Source organism: Rhododendron vialii, chromosome 13a (genome assembly GCF_030253575.1).
Source record: "Rhododendron vialii isolate Sample 1 chromosome 13a, ASM3025357v1".
Taxonomy (NCBI): Eukaryota; Viridiplantae; Streptophyta; class Magnoliopsida; order Ericales; family Ericaceae; genus Rhododendron; species Rhododendron vialii.
The window spans coordinates 18,960,859-18,985,457 of NC_080569.1; the positions used below are offsets into that span (position 1 = coordinate 18,960,859).

The 24,599-nt window shown below is 37.2% G+C and overlaps 1 protein-coding gene and 2 long non-coding RNA genes across 3 annotated transcripts; 1 reads left to right on the plus strand and 2 right to left on the minus strand.

Moving 5' to 3' along the window:
* Positions 1-2,058: 2,058 nt before the first annotated feature.
* On the minus strand, positions 2,059-3,171 carry LOC131313237 (phosphatidylinositol N-acetylglucosaminyltransferase subunit C-like). Its single transcript, XM_058341443.1, has one exon. The coding sequence runs from the start codon at positions 3,118-3,120 to the stop codon at positions 2,278-2,280; it is 843 nt and encodes a 280-aa protein (XP_058197426.1). The 5' UTR covers positions 3,121-3,171; the 3' UTR covers positions 2,059-2,277.
* A 548-nt stretch (positions 3,172-3,719) lies between these two features.
* LOC131314466 (uncharacterized) lies at positions 3,720-13,324 on the minus strand. The gene is made up of 3 exons (XR_009196408.1): positions 13,105-13,324; positions 4,542-4,715; positions 3,720-3,881 (listed from the first exon to the last, which is right to left on the minus strand). It is a non-coding gene; the product is annotated as an uncharacterized LOC131314466 (long non-coding RNA).
* A 541-nt stretch (positions 13,325-13,865) lies between these two features.
* Positions 13,866-22,861, plus strand: LOC131312294 (uncharacterized). The gene is made up of 4 exons (XR_009195827.1): positions 13,866-14,157; positions 15,812-18,855; positions 18,896-21,037; positions 21,131-22,861. It is a non-coding gene; the product is annotated as an uncharacterized LOC131312294 (long non-coding RNA).
* Positions 22,862-24,599: the final 1,738 nt, after the last annotated feature.

The following is a 24,599-nucleotide window of genomic DNA, read 5'->3' on the forward strand; positions in this document are numbered from 1 at the left end:
GCCATAATTGGTGGTAGGTAAACAAGGCAATTGGCAAAACGTGATCAGTTTGCGTGGTAAGACTGGTTTAAGCATATAGTCGTTTTGCCTTTATTTCATGGCAAGTATTGTCAACCACATGGTAAGTGTTATCAATGAATAATAGTCCATCATAAAAATTCAATTTTTTTGGTATCTCTAACCTTATGCTTTGGTAAGTAAGCCTTATTCTATAGTAATTATGACATTAATGACGAGTATGTATACATTTATGTATCATCATTAATATTATAGTACCTACCACATTAAATTTTATTTGGATCTATTTGTATTACTTTTATGATAAATTAAATAAAAACATTCATATTAATAAAATTACTTTTTAAAAATGATCAAATAAATGAGATATTTCAATTTACTGGTGCATTAGTGATTACTACTCTATTGGCCAAGTGATCAATGTTAACCACAAAGATTGTTACTCCTTCATTTGCCAAGTGATTAATGTTAACCATCAAATAACCATTTTTGAAATTTGCTAATTGTGTAATTTGAATGATTGAAATAGATAAGTCCGTAGGTAAGTAATTAAACAAATTAGTCAGCCTACTTTAGCCCATTGTACTAATCTTCACTAATCACTATCACTCAACATCATTATTAACTACCATATCTGCCAAATATGATCTTAAGCGATTCAAATCGTCTTATCAATTGGCTGATCATATAACCAGATCAATCAATTATAAATGAATCAATCCTCATTGATTGATCGTTGTCAAGTATATTAGTATCAACACTATTAGTTGTTAGATTTTCAAATTATATCGTATTGATCACTATAAACTATATTAATGAAATTGAATAGCCTAATTTCATTAAATACTACCATAAATTCAATTGAGAATCCTACAAAAATATATTTATTGTTCAATTTTGTTGTAAAAATCAACTTATAACATTATTTTATGATATATATTAACTAAAATTTGTAAGCTATTAAAATATTAAATGAATATCTTGTTTTTTCCATAAAATTTAAAAGTTGCTTAAATATATCTATAATAAAAGGTTATTGAAAAATAAATTAATTAAATATATTTATAATGTTATTTGGAAATTATGGAAAATATTTTTCCAATTTTTTGTTTTTAGATAATTCTTCTAATCGAACTAGATTTATAATCGAACACCATTTCTTAAACTAGATTTATAATCAAACACCATTTTTTAGATTTTCCACTACCAAATTCTTAGCAAAAAGGCAAAAAAAATATTGTATATATAGCTTAAAGTAGTGTGAATATACAAATCCCTAAAATCTCCAAATTTTCCCTCCAAAAAAATAAATTACTCTTCTTCTTTTTTTAATTCGTAGTAACTTATTACCTGACCAACCAGTTGAAGTAAATGTTGCCTATTTTTGCCTTATACGATGGCAAGTATTGCCTTAGTTAATACTAAGTGTTACCTATTTCTGTGGTAAGCAATCCTTCGTTTTTTTGTCAAAAATTCACAAAATCATCTCGTTTTTAACAAAACCACCCTACTTTTGGTTTTTGATTTTGATCCAAAGGCTGTGATTTATCTATTTTCAATCCAATGATCCATATTCATTGTGAGTATGATGCTCCCAAACCACTTGGGAGCACCATGGAAGTTTTACTACAAAACCCCCTAAAAAATACCAAATGTATCACTTTTTTACTTTCTACCTGACAATTCTCTTAACACAATTTTTAGGCCCCATTTTAACACTTTTTTGTCATATAACAAACATTTTTTCAAGACTCAAATGTGGATGCTCTCATGCAGAAGCCTGAACAGCCTTTTGGTCAGCCTCTGTCCAGTCTACTGGACTTGGCGTCATCCCCATTTGAATCTTTTTGTTCACTTTAGTGCCAGATTTTAAAGAGAGAACAATTAGCACATTTGTTAGCTCCATTTGGTCACTTTAAGAGCTACTCTTACTTTAGATAAAAATCCCCTCCTCGATTTTAGCTCTATGAACCACTTGCATAGAGCCTAGCTCCTGCCGTTTCACAATTCAAGAACAGAACTCAGGATAAAGGCAGTAGCTCAAAAAGAAAATACTGATAACAATAGGATTAATATGTTAAAAAAAAATAGGAGTAATGACAAAAGGAACAAGTGAAAGTGCAACTGAACTACTCATTAATCTTCAAAAATCTTCAGTAGGATTCCATTCAAACAACAGAGTGACAACCAAGGACCAATTTTGCTAAATCTCGAAGTAAGCTACATGAAAGAAGAAAAGAAGTGAGGCGGGAAATTTTCTCACTCTGTTATGTTGAAACAGAGTTTTGCTTCATCCCAAGGACCATTGATCTCAAACTTGTACTCCTGTATCCTTATAAGCCAACAAGGACAGACCATATTAACAAAAACAAACAAACTCAACAATAGCACAAAAATCAGTCTATGCAACCTACAAGCAAAAGCCAAAGTGACAGCCATCAACCCTAATGAGAACACAAGGTGCAATCGAAATGAATACTTCTTAATACAATAAACAACCAGTGGAGCAAAGAGGAAAACTTGCAAGGAGAACAGCACAATGGCAAAAACATGAAGTCTCGACGGAAGGCGAGAAGCTATCAAAAGAGAGGCAACGATAGAAGCATTTAAGGAGATATTGCTCATAAATGATGGACGTTCTGGAGCCCCTGGAGCTTTCACAGTACACCCAGAGTAGTCGTGGAGGAAGAGGTGGAGAGTGATTAGAGAAACTGTTAGTGCCCATATGGAATCTGAGCTTATAGACCGGGTAAGTGTGTGGTAGATAGGAGACAAAAAGTATAAACCAGATATGAAAAAGGAAATTTTGAGAACGTAATTAAGAAGAAGATTAAATGAGAGCATTTCGGTAGTTAACAGTACAACAAAGAAACCTAGTCCAAGAAGGATTACGTCAAGAAGCAAGAGAGAATTTTCATCAATGGTCGACCTAAGCGTGAGGGTCCAAACAATGATCACTAGAGCTACAATGCATAGGTATTGGGATATGGAAACTGAGTCTAGCATCACCTTTAGCATGTTCCGTTTGACAACATTGGCATTCATAACCATATCTTCAAGGAACGACTCGTCGGTGTGATTGTCTTCAAACCCAGGTTGCATTCCTCCATATGCAACTTTTCTCCATTTCTGTTGGGTTGGGGAAGCACTTTCACCGACCCAGTAATGACGCGTACAGATTAGACAACAAAAATTGTAAAACCCTATAAAGCGGAATTAGGGTTCTACCTCAACTCCCTGCGACACGAACGCTGGTTGAACTTGTTATAGCACGTCTTGCTATAAACCACGAATACTGCTCGACCGTACCTTACGATCTTCTATCGTATTCCCTGCACGTCTAGAACACGAACCAAGTGTGGACTCTTTCGTGATCTGTTTGCTCTCTCTAAGCCTGCTTCTATTTACTGAATAATAGAAAAACATCATTCTGACCTAGAGAGCATAACGTGTATATATAGGGCTACGATAGGGACCTAAGGAGTAATAAGTATGGGCTCCCAGTGTAAATAAGAAAACTTAATCCCACCAGGATTCTATTTCTTATTTCACTAATTATAATTCACCCCACTACAGAATTATAATTGCACTCCCGTCCTTATCTCAATTATATTATGAGCTCCATGATATTAAATACTCATTAATCTCCCCACGTTAAGATTACAGATACCCGTTGATTAAAATAAATTACTAACAGCTGTGACCAACTTTACTCAGATTTGTCAAGAAGAATGGAACTTTGTATTAAGCAAATGCCGCTTTCACTCTGATATTTTGTGGTAAGACAACGCATTTAGAAGACATCTCTGATGGAAAATTGTTTCCCTGATGGGTTTCTCTTCCACAATCGATGATGAAGAACCCTGTTCAAGTGAGTATGCTATTAGCCATTAGGGTCCACATCCATGTAATGTTTATGTTATTATAATTTTTTACCAGATGTTTTAATGGCTTTGGAAATAATTAAAAAAAAAAAAAACACAGATAAGAACGACACCACCAAACATGCATCTGATAAAGTGCAAGAACCAGCATATCATATACCCAAAATTTCAGCGGGAGCTAAAAAATTACCAAAATGAAACAGGTTTCAGCCACCATGATTATCACTACCATATTTACCTTGCAGTTACAGTATTTGCAACTGCTCTTACTTATCAAAACGTAAAAAAGACCCATGGTATATACTTTTAAATCGCAAGTCTCCAAAAAACAAGAAACAAAAAAAGAAAAAATTCCGCAGATTTGTTCATACAATTGCCAATTCTTTCCTATACCCAAAATCAATAACGAATATGAAAGCCCAATCGAAGAACTAAGAACAAGCTCCAAATCAATCGTGAAGAGCAAAGGGCAGGACTTGAGTGTGATAAATTAGCGGGCCCGCCAACTCCCTTCCGCTCCTAAAATGTAAAAAGCTTTGTCGATGACATTGAATCACAGATCACCCAAAACAATTTAGGTATATTGAATCATAATATCCTAAACCTGCACAGATTTATTCTGAAACCTCAAATTCTTACATTGAATAGCAGAAGAATGCCAACTAAATTCTTCCCTTGCTCCTGACAAGAATAATTTTCTTAACCCAGTACCATTGACTTACAGTTCTATAAATGATTAGAGATATGTCTTCCAATAATAAATAGATTAGTTCCACCACCAAGTCCATCAAAGCTTGTTCGTCCCCTTGGAACCTGTAAGGTAGGGGTGAGCGCAACCGCCCATACATAATCTATTAGAAACTAACAGATGCAAGTGAACATGTTTAAGAAAATACGAATGCTTGTACCCTTATACCCCATTCTAGTAAATTCAAATTTGTATTTGCTCGAAACAATTTATTAATGAAAATGACCAAGTCTATAAAAGATCAAATCACAATCCTTCGAATATAATACAAATCAAAATATTAAAATCAAGTAGGAGAAAATAAGAGCACATAAAACCGATGGTCCAAGTTATCAAAGTTGTGTGCCAATCTTAGTTGCAGGAAACGCCTCATTAGGCAATGTTTCTTGCCGAGAACCGCGGTTCCGTGCTCGGAAACGTGTTCCAATCATGACGGGAACACGTTCCTGACCTAGACGGGGACTTACGCCCAAATTCGAAGCAAAACCAGATCGATCGGAGCGATTCACATAAACAAAGGGCGAATGGAATACATACAGGTTGTTCTCTGGCGATGGCTATCTCCGGCGGCGTCGATTTATCATCTCTCTCTCTTCACTAGATAGGGATGGTGGAGGAATTGGAGGGAAATAGAAGAGATTGATTTGGGAAGGGGGAGAGCTGGGCAGTGCGCCGTGCCGCGGTGCTCCTTCTCTCTTTGTTTCCGTTTCTCTCTCTCTGTTTCTCTGTTGTATCATATGTATGTAGATGGCAGAGCCATAGATGGCTTCTATTCCATTTGAAAATAAGAAGATGGACAGATGGCTAGTAGTTACATTTTTGGGAAGTGTAAAAGTCAATTGCTTCCTATTATATTTAATCAAATACAATAATTTTAATTTATTGGTATGTGTGAAGTAAATTGAACAATGAAAAATAAGCCTCATTATATTTTTTCTTTAATGGCGTTTGAGAGTGTGTTTTTTCCCTTTTTTTTTTTTGAAAATGACCCCATTCCGGATTGGGTCTTTAAAAAATAAATATACTTATTTACAATTTTCAAGTTTAAAAATAATAGGCTTACTAAAATCAAAAAAATATGCACTGTGGATCTTGTTTGATAGATCTCATCCGGGCTTGAAAATAAGTCCTTATTTTTTAAATATTTTTTGGAAAATGTGGAACGGGGAGAGAGAAATACTATTCCGTTTGACAAAAAAAAAAGAAAAATAATAATAGAGAAACAAAGATAACAAAAAAAAGACACAATAAATGAACTTTGGTAGTCGTTGGGAGCTCATCATAAACTATTCACTTGTATTGCCAACCTATAAATTGCAAAAAAAAAAAGCATGAAAATCAAATTTTTTAAGTATATTCCATGTAGTAATGTATATGTATTTAACTGTACATCTACCAACTACCGTCTATTTAAATTTTATTAGTTAAGTTAATTTTAGCATTTTCCCTTATAAAAGTCAGATACAAAAAGTTATCATTTCCATTTTCAATTTCGAGAGATGTTCTAATTTACGGTGAAAGGAAAAAAAAAACAAAACCAGAACTAGAAAAAGCAAATGGCTCGTCTGGTTTTAGAGACATTGCATCATAAAAATTCAATTGGCTTGCTAGACCAATGATTTTAAAAGCGCACGAAGCGCGAGGCGCAGCGTAGCGCAGCGCAAGATTTGTGCTTCAAAACTGTGGGCTATAGCGTAGAACACAAAAGCGCAAGAAAGGCGCTGAGGCGCGCGCTATAGCGGGAGGCGCCAAAGCGCTGAGGGGCGGGCCTTTTGCTCTAAGGTAAAAATTGATCTCACGTTCGCTATGCACTGAATAATTTCTTCCTTTAAATCAACGGGAGCTCTATTCAATTGACAAACCAGATCGAGTAGCAGTCTCTTCGACGATTCAGAGTCTCGGACAACGAGCAGGAGCAGCTTCTTCTTCTCCGGTCTCCCTCTCCCTCTCTAATCATCCTCTCCAATCTCCAGGTAACAGCTACTACTTCTTCTTCTTCTTCTTCCTCCTCCTCCTCCTCCTCTCACCGTCCCACGTCTACTGCTTCTTCTCTTCTTTTTCTTCCTCCTCCTCCTCCTCTCACCTTCTTCTTCCTCCTTTTCTTTCTATTTTCACCGACTGTCCAGAACGGCAGGACCCCCTTTTTTTTTTCAATTTTTTTTCAGTCACAACCCCTTTTTCTTTTTTTTTTCTTTTTTTTTCCAGTAACAGGACCCCCTTTTCTTTTTTTCTTTTTCTAGTCATGCTCACCTACCTTCTTCTTTTTTTTGTTTCCAGCTCTGTTTAAAGTATTTGTGCAGTTTGTTGTATTTATTTGTACTTGTTATTTCTAGATGACATCTGAAAATTCTAATAAAAAGAACCCTGGTTGGAAGTATTACGAAAAGGTTGATCCACACAATAATACTGCCTATGCATGCCTCTAGATTTAATTGCCTTTAATCCTTTTGTTATGTCTCTAAGACTAAACATTATTATGTTAGCTTTTCATGGATGATATATTATGTTAAGTGTTTGGTACTTTCGTTTAACCATTGACATGTTATGTTTTATGACATTTGAAAGTTTTACAAGTGTTTGTTTGTGTTGAAAACTAGTTCTAATAAAATTTGCCTCGTTGCGAAGAATTTTTTTTTCTTGCGCTTCACGTCAATAAAGCGCGCGCCGCGCCTTGCGCTAAAGCCCCAGGGGATCGTTGCACCTCGGTGCGCCTTTCGCCATTTAAAACACTGTGCTAGACACTTGGGCAACTATTTCATGGAAAAATCAATTAGTTTACCGAAACATTTTATCTCATAAATTGTTCAAGTCACTACACATGATTTTCACAAAGTTGTTATATCATTACAAATAATTAAATTCTTTTAGGTTTACTTTCGAAATAAAAATTATATATGATTTCCACATAATTGTGGTCAACAAACATGAAAGAGAATTAACAAATCGCGATCACAGATAATGATTTCTCATATTATTCAAACAAGAAAAGCCTTGATAAGATTCTATTCTCCTATAATTTCGAATTAAGGTCTCATTGAAACGACCATACATAGTGGAATGATTTACATAAAGATCCGGTCAAATGGCTATTGACGGAATGAAGAATTTGGCAGATAAAAGAAGCAAAAAGAAGCAAGCTTTCGAGGGGAAGAGATCTTAGGTTGTAACTTGATCATGAGCGAATTTGGCAGATAAAAGAAGCAAGCTATTGACGGAATGATTTACATAAAGATTCGATATTTTTCCAATTCTATGATTTCATGATCACAAATAATAATCTTCGTTTGTCATACTCCAATTAAGCTAATTAAGCTCAACCTATAATGCCTATACTAGTCATGATCACAGATAGTGATCTCCAATTGTCATACTCGTACAAAGCACAGTACAACTAACTAATGAGCGTCACATTGAATCTTACTCTATGTCTCAATCCTATGATTTCACGATCGCAAATAATAATCCCCATTGAATCTATAATGCCCATACTAGCCATGATCACGTATAATGATCTCCCTTTGTCACACACTCTAACAAAACATAGTATAACTAAGTTAACTAACTAATGAGCGTCGCATTGAATCTTACTCTATATAATCCTATGATTTCATGATCACAAATAATAATCTATATTTCTCATACTCTAACAAGCTAAGTTCAACCTATAATTTAATGAAATATGATGCGGTTTAGAAACGTTCTCATGCTCACGATACCGTACGCTCACCCTGCACACACATTATGTGACTTAGATTATACCTTTTCATTATTAAATTATATGCAAACCTACTTTATACACTTTAGTTATAAAATATACCTATTCATTATTAAATTATACGTGACTTGGAATATTTTTGTATATAAACATCCAAACCTATTTTATACACTTTAGTTATTATTAGCTGTAACTTTTTTTCTAAGAAACTCAAAGGGCATATAGGATAAAGAGAAAATTGAAGCTACTGAAGCTTCCCAATATCCTCGAAAAAGTGCAGAATGGAACTTGCCAAGAAAAAAATGTCTTCTACCCTATATAAAATATAAACACATATCACCACCGTATGAAAGGAGACCACAATTTCTGATTCACACTTCAGATTCACCATGGATCTTAGTCAAAACATATATTCAGAAGATCAAGAGATTGAAGAGCCATCGGCTAACCCACTTTGGAAATACGTTACCAAAGTTCCTGGTGAAAAGAAAGCGAGAGGTGGTTCTGGAAAGTTTCTATGTAATTTTGAACGCCGAACTACGCATTTCACTGGGTCTTATTCATGAGTTCGTGCCCATTTGATAGGCATAAAAAACCTGGTGAAAAGAAAGCAGGTGTAAACCTATGCCCGAAGGTGAGCCAAGAAATGAGGGAATTGCTGAAACAGGAGGAAGAAGATGCACAAAGAATCTTTGGTGGAAATGCTAGGGCCAAAAAACTTCAAAGGCCATGGCTTTGTTTGGTTGTGAGTTTAGTTTAGTTTAGTTTAGTTTCGGTAGTGGGTGGAGAGAGAAACAGGGTAATGATTGAAGAGATAGGTAATGATTAGAGATAAATGAGAAAGTAATAATTAGAGAAATAGGGTAATAATTGGAGAAAAAAATAGGGTAATGATTAAAATCTAAACTAAAACTAAAAATGAAATGGCAACCGAACACTACCAAAGGTATTGTAATACATATTCCAAAGTGTAGTGTTAAACTGTTAATACAAGTGCTGAATTTTATCTTAGTTTGCTAGTTTGCTTAAAACTGAAAAAATTTGGATTGTTGCAGGTTATACAAGATAATGGGTCCTCTCCTGGAACAAAGAAAACAATTGCAGACATTTTTCAAACCAATGACAGGGAGGACGTGGACCAGAGGGTTGCCAGATTCTTTTATGGTAATGGCATTCCCTTTAATGTTGCGAGGTCCCCTTTTTGGACAAATATGGTTACTGGCATCAATAATGCACCAAAGGGGTACAAAGCCCCCAACTATGAGAAGATAAGAACTTCTTTGTTGGACAAAGAACAGAGCAAGGTGCAGCGTGCCCTTACCCCTATAATGCAAGATTGGAGCACACATGGATTGTCTATTGCTTCTGATGGTTGATCAAATTTAAAGAACCAACAGTTGATTAACACCATGGCTGTGTCAGGTGGTAGAGCTGTTTTTGTAAATGGGCATGATGTTTCTGGAATAGAGAAAACTGGACTCAATATCGCTGAGTTCATCTTCAAGGCCATCGATTTTGTTGGGCCCTCCAACATGGTGCAGGTAGTAGCTTTTTTGTTTATTTTGATCATCGATCAATTTTTTTTCATATTAATCTCAAATTCTGAACAAGTATTACATACATGTTGCAGGTTATCACTGATAATGCATCCAATTGCAAGGCTGCGGGGGCAGGTTATCACTGATAATGCATCCAATTGCAAGGTTGCGGGGGCAATAATTCAAGACAAACATCCACACATCTTTTGGTCCGGTTGCTTGGCTCATACATTGAATTTGTTGATGAAAGATATTTGGTAAGAGTTCTGATCCATCTTTATCTTTCTTCAATGAGAGCTATAATAAAGGCAAAGCAGTGGTGAAGTATATAAAGAATCATGGTTCATGTCAGCTTTTATACAAAACCTTCTCTGATTTGGAGCTCCTTAAAACAAAGAAGACTAGATTTGGGCATGTTTTCATAGTAATGCAACGGCTAGTAACAGTAAGAAGTTCTTTGGTTGCTATGGCTCTGAGCAACCATTGGGAGACCTTGAGAAGAAGCTCATCAGATCCAAATCCGCATGACACAGTCAAGAAAACAGTGATGGATGAGGATTTTTAGAGCAAAACCAAGAGAGTTCTCAAAATTACAAAACCCATATATAAGATGCTCAGGTTTTGTGACACTGATCAAGCCATTATTGGGGAGGTTTATGAGCAGATGGACACCATGTTGGGGAAGCTCAAAGATATTCTTGTAACTGATCCCGTGGTTTACAATTTGGTTCACCAGATCATTGTGGAAAGGTGGGACAGGATGAACATTCCTTTGCATTGCCTTGCTTATGTTCTTGTTCCCAAATACTACACCCATTCTTGGCTTTCAAAACCTGCTCCAGGTGGTGTGAGGAGAATGAAACCTCATTGTGATTTGGAGGTTCAAAAGGGCTATCTTGATGCAATTGACAAAATGATTATTGATCCGAGTGAAGCTACAAAAATAAGGCATCAGATAAGTGATTTTGTTAGTGACAAGGGTGTTTCGCACAGCCTCAAGCAATTAAAAATCGAGCAACCATGCAAACCTTGTCCTGGTGGCATATGTATGGTGGCCAGCACCTGAGTTGTATTCTTTAGCACTCAGAGTGTTGTCCCAAGGTGTTAACACATCTTGTGCTGAGAGGTGTTGGAGCACTTACTCATATATCCATAGTGTGAAGAGGAACCAGTTAAATTGTGATCGAGCGGAAAAGTTAGTCTTTGTGCGCTATAATCATAGGCTACTATCGAGGTACAGAGCTAATTATGAGTCGTTCAAAAATTGGGATGTGTTTGATGGAGATGCAAACATTGAAGAACCTATGCCGACAGTGGGGGAAAGAGAAAATGTGATACTTTCGGATAGCGACGATGATGCTGTCCAGGCTGTCATTACTCCCACATCAACTGCCCCGGGTTCTAGTTCTACTTCCGTTGCCGCAACTTCATCAACTCAACCTCCAAGTGCTTTGACAGAAAAAACACAAGCTCAAATGCGACTTGAAAAAGCAAGAGGAAAAAGACAAAAGAAATGAGGAAAGTTCTTTGTTTTGGTGATTGTGAAACCACTACATTCTAGTTCTTTGTTATGCTGTAATCTGTAAGACAAATGTGGTCGTGTTTGTTGCATTTTATCAATGGAAATTTTTAGGTTTTGCAATTTAAGTGGTAGAGAATAATATAAAAACATAACAATATTTATTATTTTAATAAAAAATTACTAGACGCTCCCGACGGCGCTCCCACACTTATATGATCATCCACTCCCGCTCCCGCTTCCGCTCCCGCTTCCGCTCCCATCCCCGCTCCCGCTTCGTGCAACTAAGGTGCCAATCCTAGGCAACAAATCAGGTCCCTAATCATCAAAATTTATGGGCTACTAACCCAAAGGCCTGTAAGGCACCTTATCACGTGCGGGTTTACGAACTATACACCAACGGATAAACTCATTAGAGCATCTCCAGTGGAATGGCTAAAGTTGGATGGCTAGATGGAAGGTTTTTGTAAAAATAGGACTCACTTATGGAGTGATAAGTGGTCATTGGTTTATTTAGTGGATGGTGCCCCCACTGGACTAGTTAATTTTGTTGTATGAAACCGGGAAAAAAAGACTCCCTCCGTTCCTAAATGGTAGTCCACCATAAAAGTACGTGCAATTTTTTAAATAAAATATAAGATGCTTCCATTCCGTGCATAATTTTTAAAATTTATTAACACCAAATTAAACGTCTCATTGAGATCTGTTGAAGATTAAATTTAGCAACAACTAGCAAATTTTGAAAAGCTCACATTGTATCCCAAAAACTCAAAAAACAGTTTTTTTAATTTGAAACTTGAGCCCAAATATCCTCCCAACGTCAACTACGTTTTCTTTGTTTGTAGGTGGAGAAGGAAAGCAAACAGATTAGTATAGGTCTACCATCTATGTATCCAAGGTATACATTTTATCCTAACGTTATTGTTGCAACAACATTTTCCAAACTTCTCATTTCATCCCCAAAAAATCAAAAAAAATTTAAAAAAATTTATCTAAAATTAGACCACAAAATTTAATGAGTGCACAAATAGGTGGCCAAATCTATAGGTGTGAGTTATTGAGTGATAGACTAATAACCTAATTTATCTAGTCCATAGGACTGTAGGAGTTAATTTTTGTACATTCACTAGCTAAAATTTTAGCCATTCACCCTATTGAGTGTTTTATACAGTCCATTGGAGATGCTCTTCCATATGTTTCCGGCTACACAACAAAAATAAAATGGCCAAGCCGGCCTCCAATACATGGCTCACTAAATAACTGGTATCAAATCCAATCCAACAAAATCCACCATGTAACGAGCATCAATATCAAATTCTTAACCTTTAACATAGAAATCAAGAAAACCCAAATATTAAATTTATGGACTTACATACAATTCCTCATTTTCTTCCCTTTATCAAATCAACCCTTTAACTAGTTTCAGAATAAGGTAAACTCATATATAAAACCTTCCGGACGTGCTCTTCACAAAACACCAAAACAAATCCTCAAGGTAGTCGAATAAGGCTTTCAAGTACACACTAAACCCATCAATTGCAATTCATATGTGAAATTTCAAACTTAGCACCGTAGAACTCAAATTAGGTTTTTTTTCCTTGATTATCATGGTTGAACACTTAACACTAATAATTTTCATACATAGTAACTTGCATCTTAAAGAGACTAGTAGAAAACCCTACCTCAAGAGAAGAATTTTGCTAGGATTCCCGAAGTTACACAAAGTGGTACTTTCTTCGGATCAAAACATAGCCCTCCTCGCGTAGATCAACATTTCTTCTTGTACGTCACCGAGATTTCCATATCTTGGTCTTCGATTTTGAAGAAGAAGAACGAGGGTTTAAAGAGAGAGAGAGAGAGAGAGAGAGAGACGGCAAAAATGGAAATGGAAACAAGAGAACTCGCGGTGCAAAATGGTTTTAAGTGGGAAGAAATTACAGTCTCCTCCCTCAAGTGTAGGGTGTGCAAAAGACCAGCGGACCCCACCCGGAGGGTCTCAGGCGGGAGTAGAACATGTGGTTCGGACGAGTGCGGGTTTATTTTATGTTAAAAATCATATTTCAGTTCAGGTTGATGCATTCCTTACCCGTGGGGTCGGACCCGACCCGACCAAGCTGACCCTATCTGAAGTAAAGAATTGGGCTCGCGTACGGTTCTTACCACATGTGTGGTTCAATTTGCAGGCCTAAATATTCTTACCCGACCCCGCCCAACCCATGCCCACCCCAACTCAAGTGTCTAGATTCTATCCTAATACTTTCATTTTATAAAGGGCAAATTTCACTGACCTCCCCTGAGGTTTCTGACACCAACAGATACCTCCCCTGGGGTTTCTGAAATATCACTGCGCTCCCCTCCTTTGGCTGACAATACCAATTCAAGTCCATCCCGCCACACAGTGTTAAATCCTCCGTTAGTTTACATAATTACATGAAAGAGACCAAAGTGCCCTTTGGTATATAAAGCAACACTTGGGAATTTCCCGTCCCATTCCACATCTGGCATACTCGTAGACACCTAGAAGAGAGCCAGAGAGAGAGAAAGAAAGAGAGAGAAAGAGAGGGAGAGAGAGATACAATGACAACGATGGAGAATGGTGGTGAGATCACGTAATCGCGACCACAATCGCGATCTTGACCCCAAGACCTTTGTTTTTTTTGCTGAAGAAGATCGCGTGGTAGAAACTTCTCAACGGTTCAACCCTTGAAGATCGTTGCTTCTTAACGCTAATAGAGGTAACCATGGCTACTGTAATAGTTTTTCTGAGGTGTTTTTGTGGTTTTCCTACCAAAAAAAATGGTTTTTTTGTTCAATCCGAAAATTTAGGGTTTCGAAATTAGGGGATTTTGTGTTCCCCTTTAAATCCGAATATGGCTATTGTAAACAGTGCATGTAACCATTTTACTAGTATTTTTGGTACATGCGACATGATCCATGTAGATTTTTCTGTTTTTATTTTTTATTTTTTATTTTTGTTGGATTTCTAGTGACATCAGAATAGTTAGCGTAATGTCATTCGGGGCTTTGGTTTGATAGATTAGATTGTTGGGTAAGTGGTGTTACATGTTGTGAAAAATAAGAAAAAATTGTGTGAAATCAGATCAGTTAAGCTCGGGTATTAGGGGTTTTTGGGGCTTTTTTGTGAAATCAAATAGTGAATGTAACCATCCACGTACTGAAAATTTTTGCCGTTCATATGAAAGTCTTTAGTCTTTACCATTCACGTACTGTCAATAATTTTTCTGGTGTTTTTTTGGTTTTCCTGTAAAAAATTTTGGATTCTTTGTTCAATCTGAATATGGTTATAACAATAAGGAGGATGATTGGAATTTGGATAGGAAAGGGGAGGAAGAGTCAAATGATGGGGGTAGACTTATAAATGAGATTAGTGGGGTAGATAATGAGGGACTTAGTGACTACCAATCAGGTGATGATGAGGGCAACATGTCTAGTGGGAGTGATGAGGTTTTAGAGCATGAGGCTGGGTTTGATATAAGTTATAATGGGAAGGAACCTTATGGGGCTGGGTTTGCATGCACTAATGTTAGTACCAATCAAACAGAAAGCAAGACTCAAAAAAGTCAGAGCAGTTCACCCCACTCCTAAATATGAATATGAATATGAATATGAATATGAATATGGTCAAGTTCAACTACCTACATAGTCCTAGGCCTTGTCTCATGGACTTATTTATGTATTGGCAAAAAATTTGGGAATTCAAGGGGGTATACATCACAGACACAACCTTCACTGTGTGTCACTCAAAGCCTATCAGAGTGGTCTCTTTTCTAAGAGAGTAGTATTTTTATTGGTTTCCATATCCGTGTCGGATACTAAGAGGACATGGATACTCCGAGGATACGGCGGGATACGTATGGGACATGCCAAGTTGTGTGTCTTGATTAATTTTATTAAGTTTTAAGCAAGGGACACATTGGGACGCACCGGGGACACACATATCTCATTTGAGACACGTTTGGGGATATGGCAGGAGGTCGATTAATAAAGTAACAAACTCATTTTGGGGGTTAATCATAGTATATATGAAACCAAAAAGATAAGGATTATAATATACGTCACTTGTGCCATTTGTCTTTGTGGTGGATCCTATATTCCATATAGCATAAATGTTAAATTTCATTAATTTTTCTTGTTTGTGGGTGCAATACTCATGAATAACAACTAAAAATATTACAATACATATATTTTCTTTTTTCTGTGTCCCCCTTCGTGTTTGTGTTTCCATTTCTGTAAAATTGTTGTGTCCCAATTCCCGTGTCCATAATAATGTCCATGTCCATATATGTGTCCGTTTCCGTGCTTCTTACCTATTACATACATTTACTTGCAATGTATCTTGTAACAGTCCAGTCTCTTTTTGCTTTGCAGATGTTCATGAAGTTTGGGCATTTTTTTGTGAGCTGATTGAACATATGAAGGCCAACTTTTTGTATATTGTAGTATAGTGCTAATGTGGTAGTATACTTGGATACCACAAAATGTAAAAAGCAGATTACCAACAGTTTTTTTTGGCCTTGTCTTGGATACCACTTTTTTGTATAGCAATATAGGCCAAGATGGATTCAGTACTTTTGTGACCCAGTATTGGATACAACTTTTTGTAAAGCCCTGTTATGTAATTTGGTTGACAGTAAACTTGGAACTAATGCTTTGGCTGATATTTGGATGAATGAAATTTGCATATGATGGGAAGAAGTCTGCATTTCATTAACTTTGAGTTGTATTCCATGCTTGGAAGTGCACATGGCCATGGACAGTTGGATTACATGTTTGGACACTTGCACATGGCAAAGAAGTCTATGGGATTGAGCAACACATGTTTTAGGGGGGAAAAAGGAGAAGAGAATGCAGAAATTTGAAGTGAGTTGCTATTAATATTTGTAGCAAATGTGAAATATGATGGAAAATGGGTTCCTATCTTTAATTTCTCATGGTGTATGCTCTGTTTTCCTTTCCTTTCTGTTTCCTGGGTGTTCAATTTGTGAGATGGAGTTGGTGTGGGTCATATTTACAACAAAGGAGGATGGGTGAGGGTAGTAAAGGTATAATAAAAGTTTGTGTGGGGTGACATCATCTTTTCCATCCAATTTCCAACTGAAGTTTAACGGAAGGGGGTCCTTTGGTATTGTCAGCCAAAGGAGGGGAGGGCAGTGATATTTCAGATACCTCAGGGGAGGTATCTGTCGGTGTCAGAAACCTCAGGGGAGGTCAGTGAAATTTGCCCTTTTATAAATCATTGTACTAGGGCCCCTCAAACTAACACTTAAACAAGTAATTAGGTCAAAAAAAATTCTCACACTTATTTCACAACACATGAGAGCCTCCCAAGACGCTCAATCACAAATTCGAACACGATCAAGTGAATGTCTACACATGTACTAATATGCACAGCTATATTCAAAAAAAATCCATGACTTGTAAAGTTCATTTCACATTAGGAAAAATATTTAATAAATAAAGTTAGACACGAGTCCCTACAAAATAAGACTCATGGAAGTGATTTTTGAAGTAGTCAAGGTGTGCATGGAGCTTAATCATAGTCCTTCCTCCACAGCTGCCAAATAATTGAGACCCGTTGTCGCCATTGATGTTCATGAACACCATTGATCGCTGCTAGTCACTCGATCCACCATGTTAAGGATTTTACTCTTATCATTTGGAAAAATGGAATAGAATAATATTACTCCATAAAATCGAGATTGAATCATTTGATAACCCACGAAGCATGAATCCTACAATTCATGTAAGTCTGAATAAATTTATTCGATCTTGTATATAGCATCCATCTGAAGGAGGTTTGCTTGTGCCGCTCGAGAGTGAACACTCAGCTTGAAAGGACCCCGAGCTAACAGTGTCCATAGAACAAACACGACACCACAAAAACCAGGGATAGATGCAAGATTATTTTCTCCTGCTTTCAATTAGAAAGAGAAGTCCATTTTTCAGCGCGCACACTAATTCCTACGATGGACGTCCCTCTCCAACTACCAGTTCATTGATTGGTAGTATCGTCGAGACAACAAATTGTAAAAGAAAATTGCCGATCGAAAAGGAAAATAGATATAACGAGAAGCCACGCCATTGATAAGAGAAAAAAAGAAAGAACAGGCTGGAGGGACAACCCGACCACCAAGCCCACCCGATCTAAGGTTCAAGGAAATATCTGAGAAACAAATGCCCAAGCCCCCTAAGCTGTTTAAGGCAAGGATGAGATTTATCCTTTAGTCTGACCCCAAGAAGTTACTATAATCAACTGTTTCATTAGATCAATATTAATCCTGTCCAAAGAACATTTTATTTTTTCATATCGCTAGAAAAACAGTCTGTACTTGAACAAATGCAACTGAAATGACAAAAGTACAGTGTTCCACCAATTTTCAACTGAAGCAGCTTCCAGTGACTAACAAGTACAACAAAACTTGCCCCAACTGATTCTTTTCGTCTACTTCATTTGAGGTTGTCAAGCTGCTTTTCCACTGATTTTGATAACACAGGTAACACTTTTTGGAAGGTAAGCAAGCATTTTGCTTTCGAAAGCACAACTCCAATAACAGCTGAATCCCAGGCATTACAACCGAGAGCACATCGAAAACTCTTATGCCATGTTGCTCTGAAATCTACAATCTGCACCTTCTGCTTACCCTTTAATCCATCTCACATATTGCAAGAAGGGGAAGCCTTTAGCAATACCACTTTTATCAACTTTTTGAAAAAATTAGTCACTTAATAAACAACTCAACCATGGCCACTTGCTTATCAAAAAAAAAAAAAAAAACCTCAACCATGGCCACCAATCTAAAGCAAATTGCAGAAGCTTCGTCGTGTGCATGGAACTTGTCCTGTGCTTGAACCATCCTCAGAAACACATCTCAAAATAACCGCAATCGCTGAATCAATAAACCTGCTCTATACAAAGACACAAAATCTCTGCATCTGAACGACACCCAATCCACTGACAATTTCACACAACCTATTTTTCTTCATCTAGTTCAGGTAATGCAACATCTTCCCTCATCAGACCAGCGTAATTTTCCCCCCCACGGGCCCTAGCCTGTGCAAACAGCTCCATCACTGCCGGCAACTTCCGTAATATCTCTTCAAACTATCTACCAGAACCCCGCCACCCTGTAGATCTCATACATGCCACACATACACAGGAGGGACAAGATCGTCAACTGTTGCCTCCTGCCAGGCATGTTGCCCGTCCCTCATCTGATGCTCGTATGCTGGGCATTGCCTCACCCAATGCCCCTTGGGCCCCACTTGAACCTCAGGACAATACCCACACGTGTGGACAGCATATTTCTCCATGAGCTAGCTCCTCATCACATCTTCTCCCATGCCGCCATGCCTCGGACAGTGTGGGTAATTCTGTACAAACGTGTGCCTTCATTCATTTTCCTAATAGTATCGTATGCACGGAGAGAGAGAGAGAGAGAGAGAGAGAGAGAGAGAGAGAGAGAGAGAGAGAGAGAGAGAGAGAGAGTATTGGCAGGTACACTAGAGCAACAAAAAGATGAATTATTGTCATTTTTTGGCATTGGCAACCCATTTGGCATGTGCATTGGAAGTACAGTCAAGCAAAACAAAAGAGAAGACTGAAGTGATCTGATACCCTAAATCAATTGTCTCAAGTGTCAACCTAACGACCTTATAATGAAAGTCATAATAAAATGGTCAAACTTTTAAGAGAAGATGCATTTGTTGATATTACGTCTGGAATATAAGAACGTCAAGAAGACACACCTTGTACGTTATCATGATAAGGGAAATTTAAAGACTTCTCATCTTCATTTAACTTCTGTGTTTTCTCCCAGAAACATTATGTTTTGATCTCAGCACAAGACGAATCATCCTTGGGAAACCTCCGCTTGAAATCTAACATCCTCCCAGCAACACAATAAATAGGGAACTCTTCTTCTTGTTGGGTATTTGGGAATGTCCACACCTGCTACACAACTCCATGAGTGCTGGTATTCGATCAACTAGAAGTCGCTCATTATGCAAAACAGCTCTCCCCAATCTGTCATACAGATGAGAAGACTCCACGAGAGGCATAACATTCTCCACAGCACCTCTTTCCCAACAGTGTTCTTTGTTAGTTGGGCTACCAATGACGTTGCATGTTTTTATCTTATGTGGAGAATGACCTACGGCTACATGAACTTCACCGCACAAGCTGCACAAAATTCGCCATTATATGCTGTACAAACTGAAAAGATAGGAGCATATCCAGGCAAGATAAATTAATAATTCACTGCCAGTACACAGTTCTTAATCAATACTTTAACTTTCAACAGAGAATTCAGCTTGTTGACATCACACTTTCCTCAACTGTGGGTAAATTTCCAAGAAGATGGCAAAAGGGGGTATCTCGGAAAAGAAAAGACAAGTCACAATCACTCTAAACAACGACCTGTAAAGCTTTGATGCGGTATGGAAAAGGTGACCAAGGGTATTCCAGTAACTTAACTATCATTTGGTCTTGGAGGGTAACGATTGCCCATGGGTCCACCTGGGATATTGGCTACGCATGGGCTAGATTCTTAGAAGTGTCTTTTGGGTTCTAGTCAAGTCAAAATGTCTCTTTAAATTCTAGTCAAAGTCTTTACGGTCAATTAGTGATGTCATTAATGTTAAATGTAGTCGAAAAGTCAATTAGTTGATCAAAGAGTCATAAGTTTTCCCATGTCATTAATGCAGTCAAAGAGTCTATGTTCAATTTGTCTTTGGGAGTCTAAAGTTAGTTTGAAGGTTTTTTATTTTGTGAAGTTCTAGAGTCAAGTGGAAATGGGTATAAATAAGGCTGCAAGCCTTATGGCAAATCATGATTGAATGAATGAAAATTTAGCTTTAAGGTTTTACGATTGTGTGATGCAATCCCATTCTTTGGTGTGATGCGAAAGAGGCCTTAGGTCTGATGCCTTTGATAACCTAGGTGTGAGGCCTAGATCTATCCTTCCCCAACCCTTTCTCTTCTTCTTCTTACAAATTACAATCCACGGATTACTATTCACAACTCCAAAAACATCTTTCTTGAGTTTGATCATACTTAGCCCTATTCCAAATCTGTCCTACATCAAGCTTTTCCTTTTTAATAGAGTTACTGACAAGAAGATATGTTTTCATATCTAAAAGCAGCTAGGCATCATTCTTATGAGAACAGATACGGATATAAATGAAGGATACTAATACAAACAAAAATGGCAACAATTCTTCATTTTTACATTCCAAACACACACATATCCCTCAATATCAGCACAACAAGAAAACACTTTCCGCCTTCTATATTTATGATTTAGACTTGAGGGTTCCTAAAACTAGAAGAGCTAAAGGCGAACTTGTGTGGAATCATATTACTTTCGTTGTCATTATTAGATCCCCAATTCAATTCTTCAAACTTTCCCGTGCTTCAAGTGTGCTTAAGTGATCAGATGCACATTCCACAAGTATTTTGAGTGTCCGTCAGGATCTAAAAAGGAGAGAAAAAAAGAGTAAAAGTACTATGTGTCGTGTGACAAGTCAGTGTCTATCACCGGCACGGTGCCATCTAGAAGTGTTTGTGCTTCTTATGATCTATCTTATCAATCGATGGTAGTTCATTTGGTTGAATTTTTTTTTTTTTTTTTTTTTGAAAAGATCATAATCACATTAAAAACGGAATCAGCTGAGTACATCAGACATCAGTACATTTGGTTGAATTAGTTCTTCATCTTTTAGACATTCACAACCAATCACACATACCATGCTTAATCAACTGCAATAGAAGCAGCTCCAAAGCCATGGCTCTTGGGTGGCAATGCCTAGTAGAATATGTAAGAATGGCTATTACCTGCATACGTGGATTGGGACATTTGCGGCAATCCTTGAAACACAAGACAATAACACAGCTCTGGCAGCAAAAACCTCGTGTGCAACTGGGACTAATCCTTTCCATTTTCAGGGGGTTTCAGAGAAACTTCTTGGACCACTTTTCTCTCTTGTTTTTCCGATCTAGCTCTACGCTTAAGTTCGTTAATACTTGTTACCCATGGCTTCTGCTCAGACTTCATAAGCTTCCTTGGCAACCCTATATTACTCAACCCAGATGTGAACAAGGCACAGAGATGATCTAACTCCTTTATGCCATCTAGATTCACAACAGAGTTCTGCATAATGTTTCTAACTCAGTCTAGCAAACATGTCTGCTCCCAAGAGTCTGTGCACAACAGTGTAACAAACCATTGGAAAAGAGTTACTGAAAAGTACTCGAAAGCAAAATCGGCATATGCTGTTCTGATTTCAAAAGGTCAAATACTTAAGAGCTCTGATGGACGTAGAAAGGATTACTTCCACCACATGTTACAATAATCATTATAACACCAATTTCTGATAATAAGAACACAAAATACTGGTTCTTATTATCTTTTGAAGTTCATATATGCTCCAGAGAGAGAAAATAAAAATAAAAAACCAATCATGTTACACGAGTGCTTTTGCTCTACCTTTTTCAAATCACCCAATAACGTCATTGAATTTGATAATCCAAGAAAAATCATAAATTTTTCAGACATAGTCATACAGGAAAATAAATTGAGTCACGTAACCACCACCCCCACTCTAAACACACTGCCCACCACGTAACATGCTAACAGTGCATCTCAAGAAATGTCGGATTCTATACCAATTTCATTCATTTACTTAATAACTAAATCAACAAAATTTGCAACTCAAGGTACAGGATTATAAAATATCTGAAATTAACAAACATCTGTTACCAATTATGAGTATATTCTGTATGAGAAACAGAAAAAGATTTTGGCTAATCAATTGAAATAAATTAACATTAGGAAATTTTTACAAACCAATTTTGTACTTCAAAGTTGTTACTTTTTTTGAATGGGTTTTTTTTTTTTTCTTTCTTTTTTGAGCGGCCTTCAAAGTTGTTACTCGCATACAAGTTACCGTTACCGATTAGCTGGTCCATATCCAGCACTCCAATGATACAGGTAAGACAACAATGGCTAGGCTCTTTATGTGACACATGTTATCAAACGCTTAGGATACAGCAGTGTCTTGTAGCTTAAAATTACTAGCAAAACAAGGAGAGAAACAAACCTGAAGAAAAGATCCATTCAAACCAAATAAAAATATAGAAACCACAAATACACATCCTACTCAATCAAAACGTCCAAAAACTTCACACAAAAAATAAACTGAAACACTTTAGTGGGTTATGTGAAAGAGATCATCGGCATCCGAAACACGTCGTCTAAAGATTGTGGTAGCCGGCATTGAAATGCTGTCGGCTCGGCCATTAGAACTTGGTTGTTTCCAGAGACAAATGCACCATTTCGAGACGGTGGCGAAAAAGGATGAAATACTCCAAATTACGGCTTAGATACAGCTCGAAATCCATATACATAAATCTACTAATGCAAGTTCCATAAATAAGTAATTTACAACGATTTTAATGCAACACCAAACGCGGAAAAGGGAATGTGTACATCAATAATGATTAACAGAGAAATAAACAGAGCCTAAGTGCGTATGTAAATTTTCTAGTGCAGAGAAAGCCAGCATATCAAGACAATTTCAGCTTCAATGATACATACAATTCCGGCGAGCTGTGGTTTCTACTTTGTCACTGGTTCGTCGGCGGGACAGCGATAGCAACATCCGATTCGTCAATCGACGAATCCATGCCGCGTTGCTCTGATCCTGTTGCGATTTGATTCAGCAATCTTTTGGTTAGTATTATCCGATTTCAATTTGTGGGTTCTTGAATTGCATTTTGCCGTCACCGTTAAGAGCATTCCGGCTAGCTGTGGCCGTCGTCCTCTTTTCCGAATTCAGAGGCGAGGGTTTTTTGATTTAAAAAATGGTAATTGGGATTTGACTAACCCAATTGCTTAGGCTGTTGGGAGGTTAGCATTTTGGCCTTTTGGATTACCTCTATGTCTAGAATGGGCTTGTTCCACCGACGAACTAATGACGAAGTAGACAACTCGCCGGATCTGACCCCAACAATTGCTAAATGAAACCCAGTAGAATTTGACCTACCACAGCTAACCGGAGCCGACGACGGCGACAACAACGAAGCCACGGAGAAAGAGAGAGAGGGCGAGGCTACACTAGCATGTCAGGGCTAGCATGGTGTTGCGTGAGGGTTTTGGGCCTTTGGGAGACGGCGAGTCTATTGGAAATACTCTAACATCTACGTATCAATTAAACTTGGGTCCTATAACTTTTTTAATTAATACTACTCCTGTGCTTAAAAAAAAAAAAAAAAACCTACTAATACTCTTGTTAATGGAATTTAAATCAATATCCCCTGATTCTAATTTTGAATTACCAGTTTATTACTTAGTTGATGGCAATTGAGTTCGACATTAAAGCTCATTATCGTCATTCAATAAAGTGGTTAATGAGAACAATTTGCAGCAAGTATGAGGTACACATATACCATGTATAATGTATATGAAGAGGGAAAATCATTCTTTCTTTTTTTTTATAATGTAATTAAAAACATTGTTCCTTAATTTTAACAAAACAACTAGTAAAAGAATATTATTCCTAAAAATCTCAGTTTTTTATGAATATTATTTGTATCTAGGAAACAACAATTTATATGATATTTCATAAAGAACTCTGGCCTTCATCCAATAATAGACTGGAAATGCAATGGACTAACAACGTGTTTGGAACTTGAGAAAAGTGAAAAAAAATAAAATAAAATGGGAGTGAAAATGGAAATGGAAAGAAAGTAGGAGGAGAATTTTATAGTAAACAATACTTAATTTTGTTATTTTTTTTCTCCTTTACGATCTGTTTGGCAGCCAGATTTGAAGGTGGATTTGCCAAGAGGGAGATTAGAGCCTCTCAAATCTTGACTCATTTTAAGACCTAAATTTAAAATTTGGGCAAAATTCAAAAAAAAAATCCTCTCCAATCTTTGACCCAAATCCTTCCCTATTTTGGGTTTTACCCATTTTTTTTTCCAAATTTGAGACAACCCAAGTCTTTTCCCATTTTTTACCCTAATATTCCAACGACTCTTTTCTCTCTCTTTTCAACGGCTCCTTCTTTGTCATTCTGAGAGCATGGTGTTGGCTTTCCCAAGTTTGGATATCTGCAAAACTCTCTCTCTCTCTCTCTCTCTCTCTCTCTCTCTCTC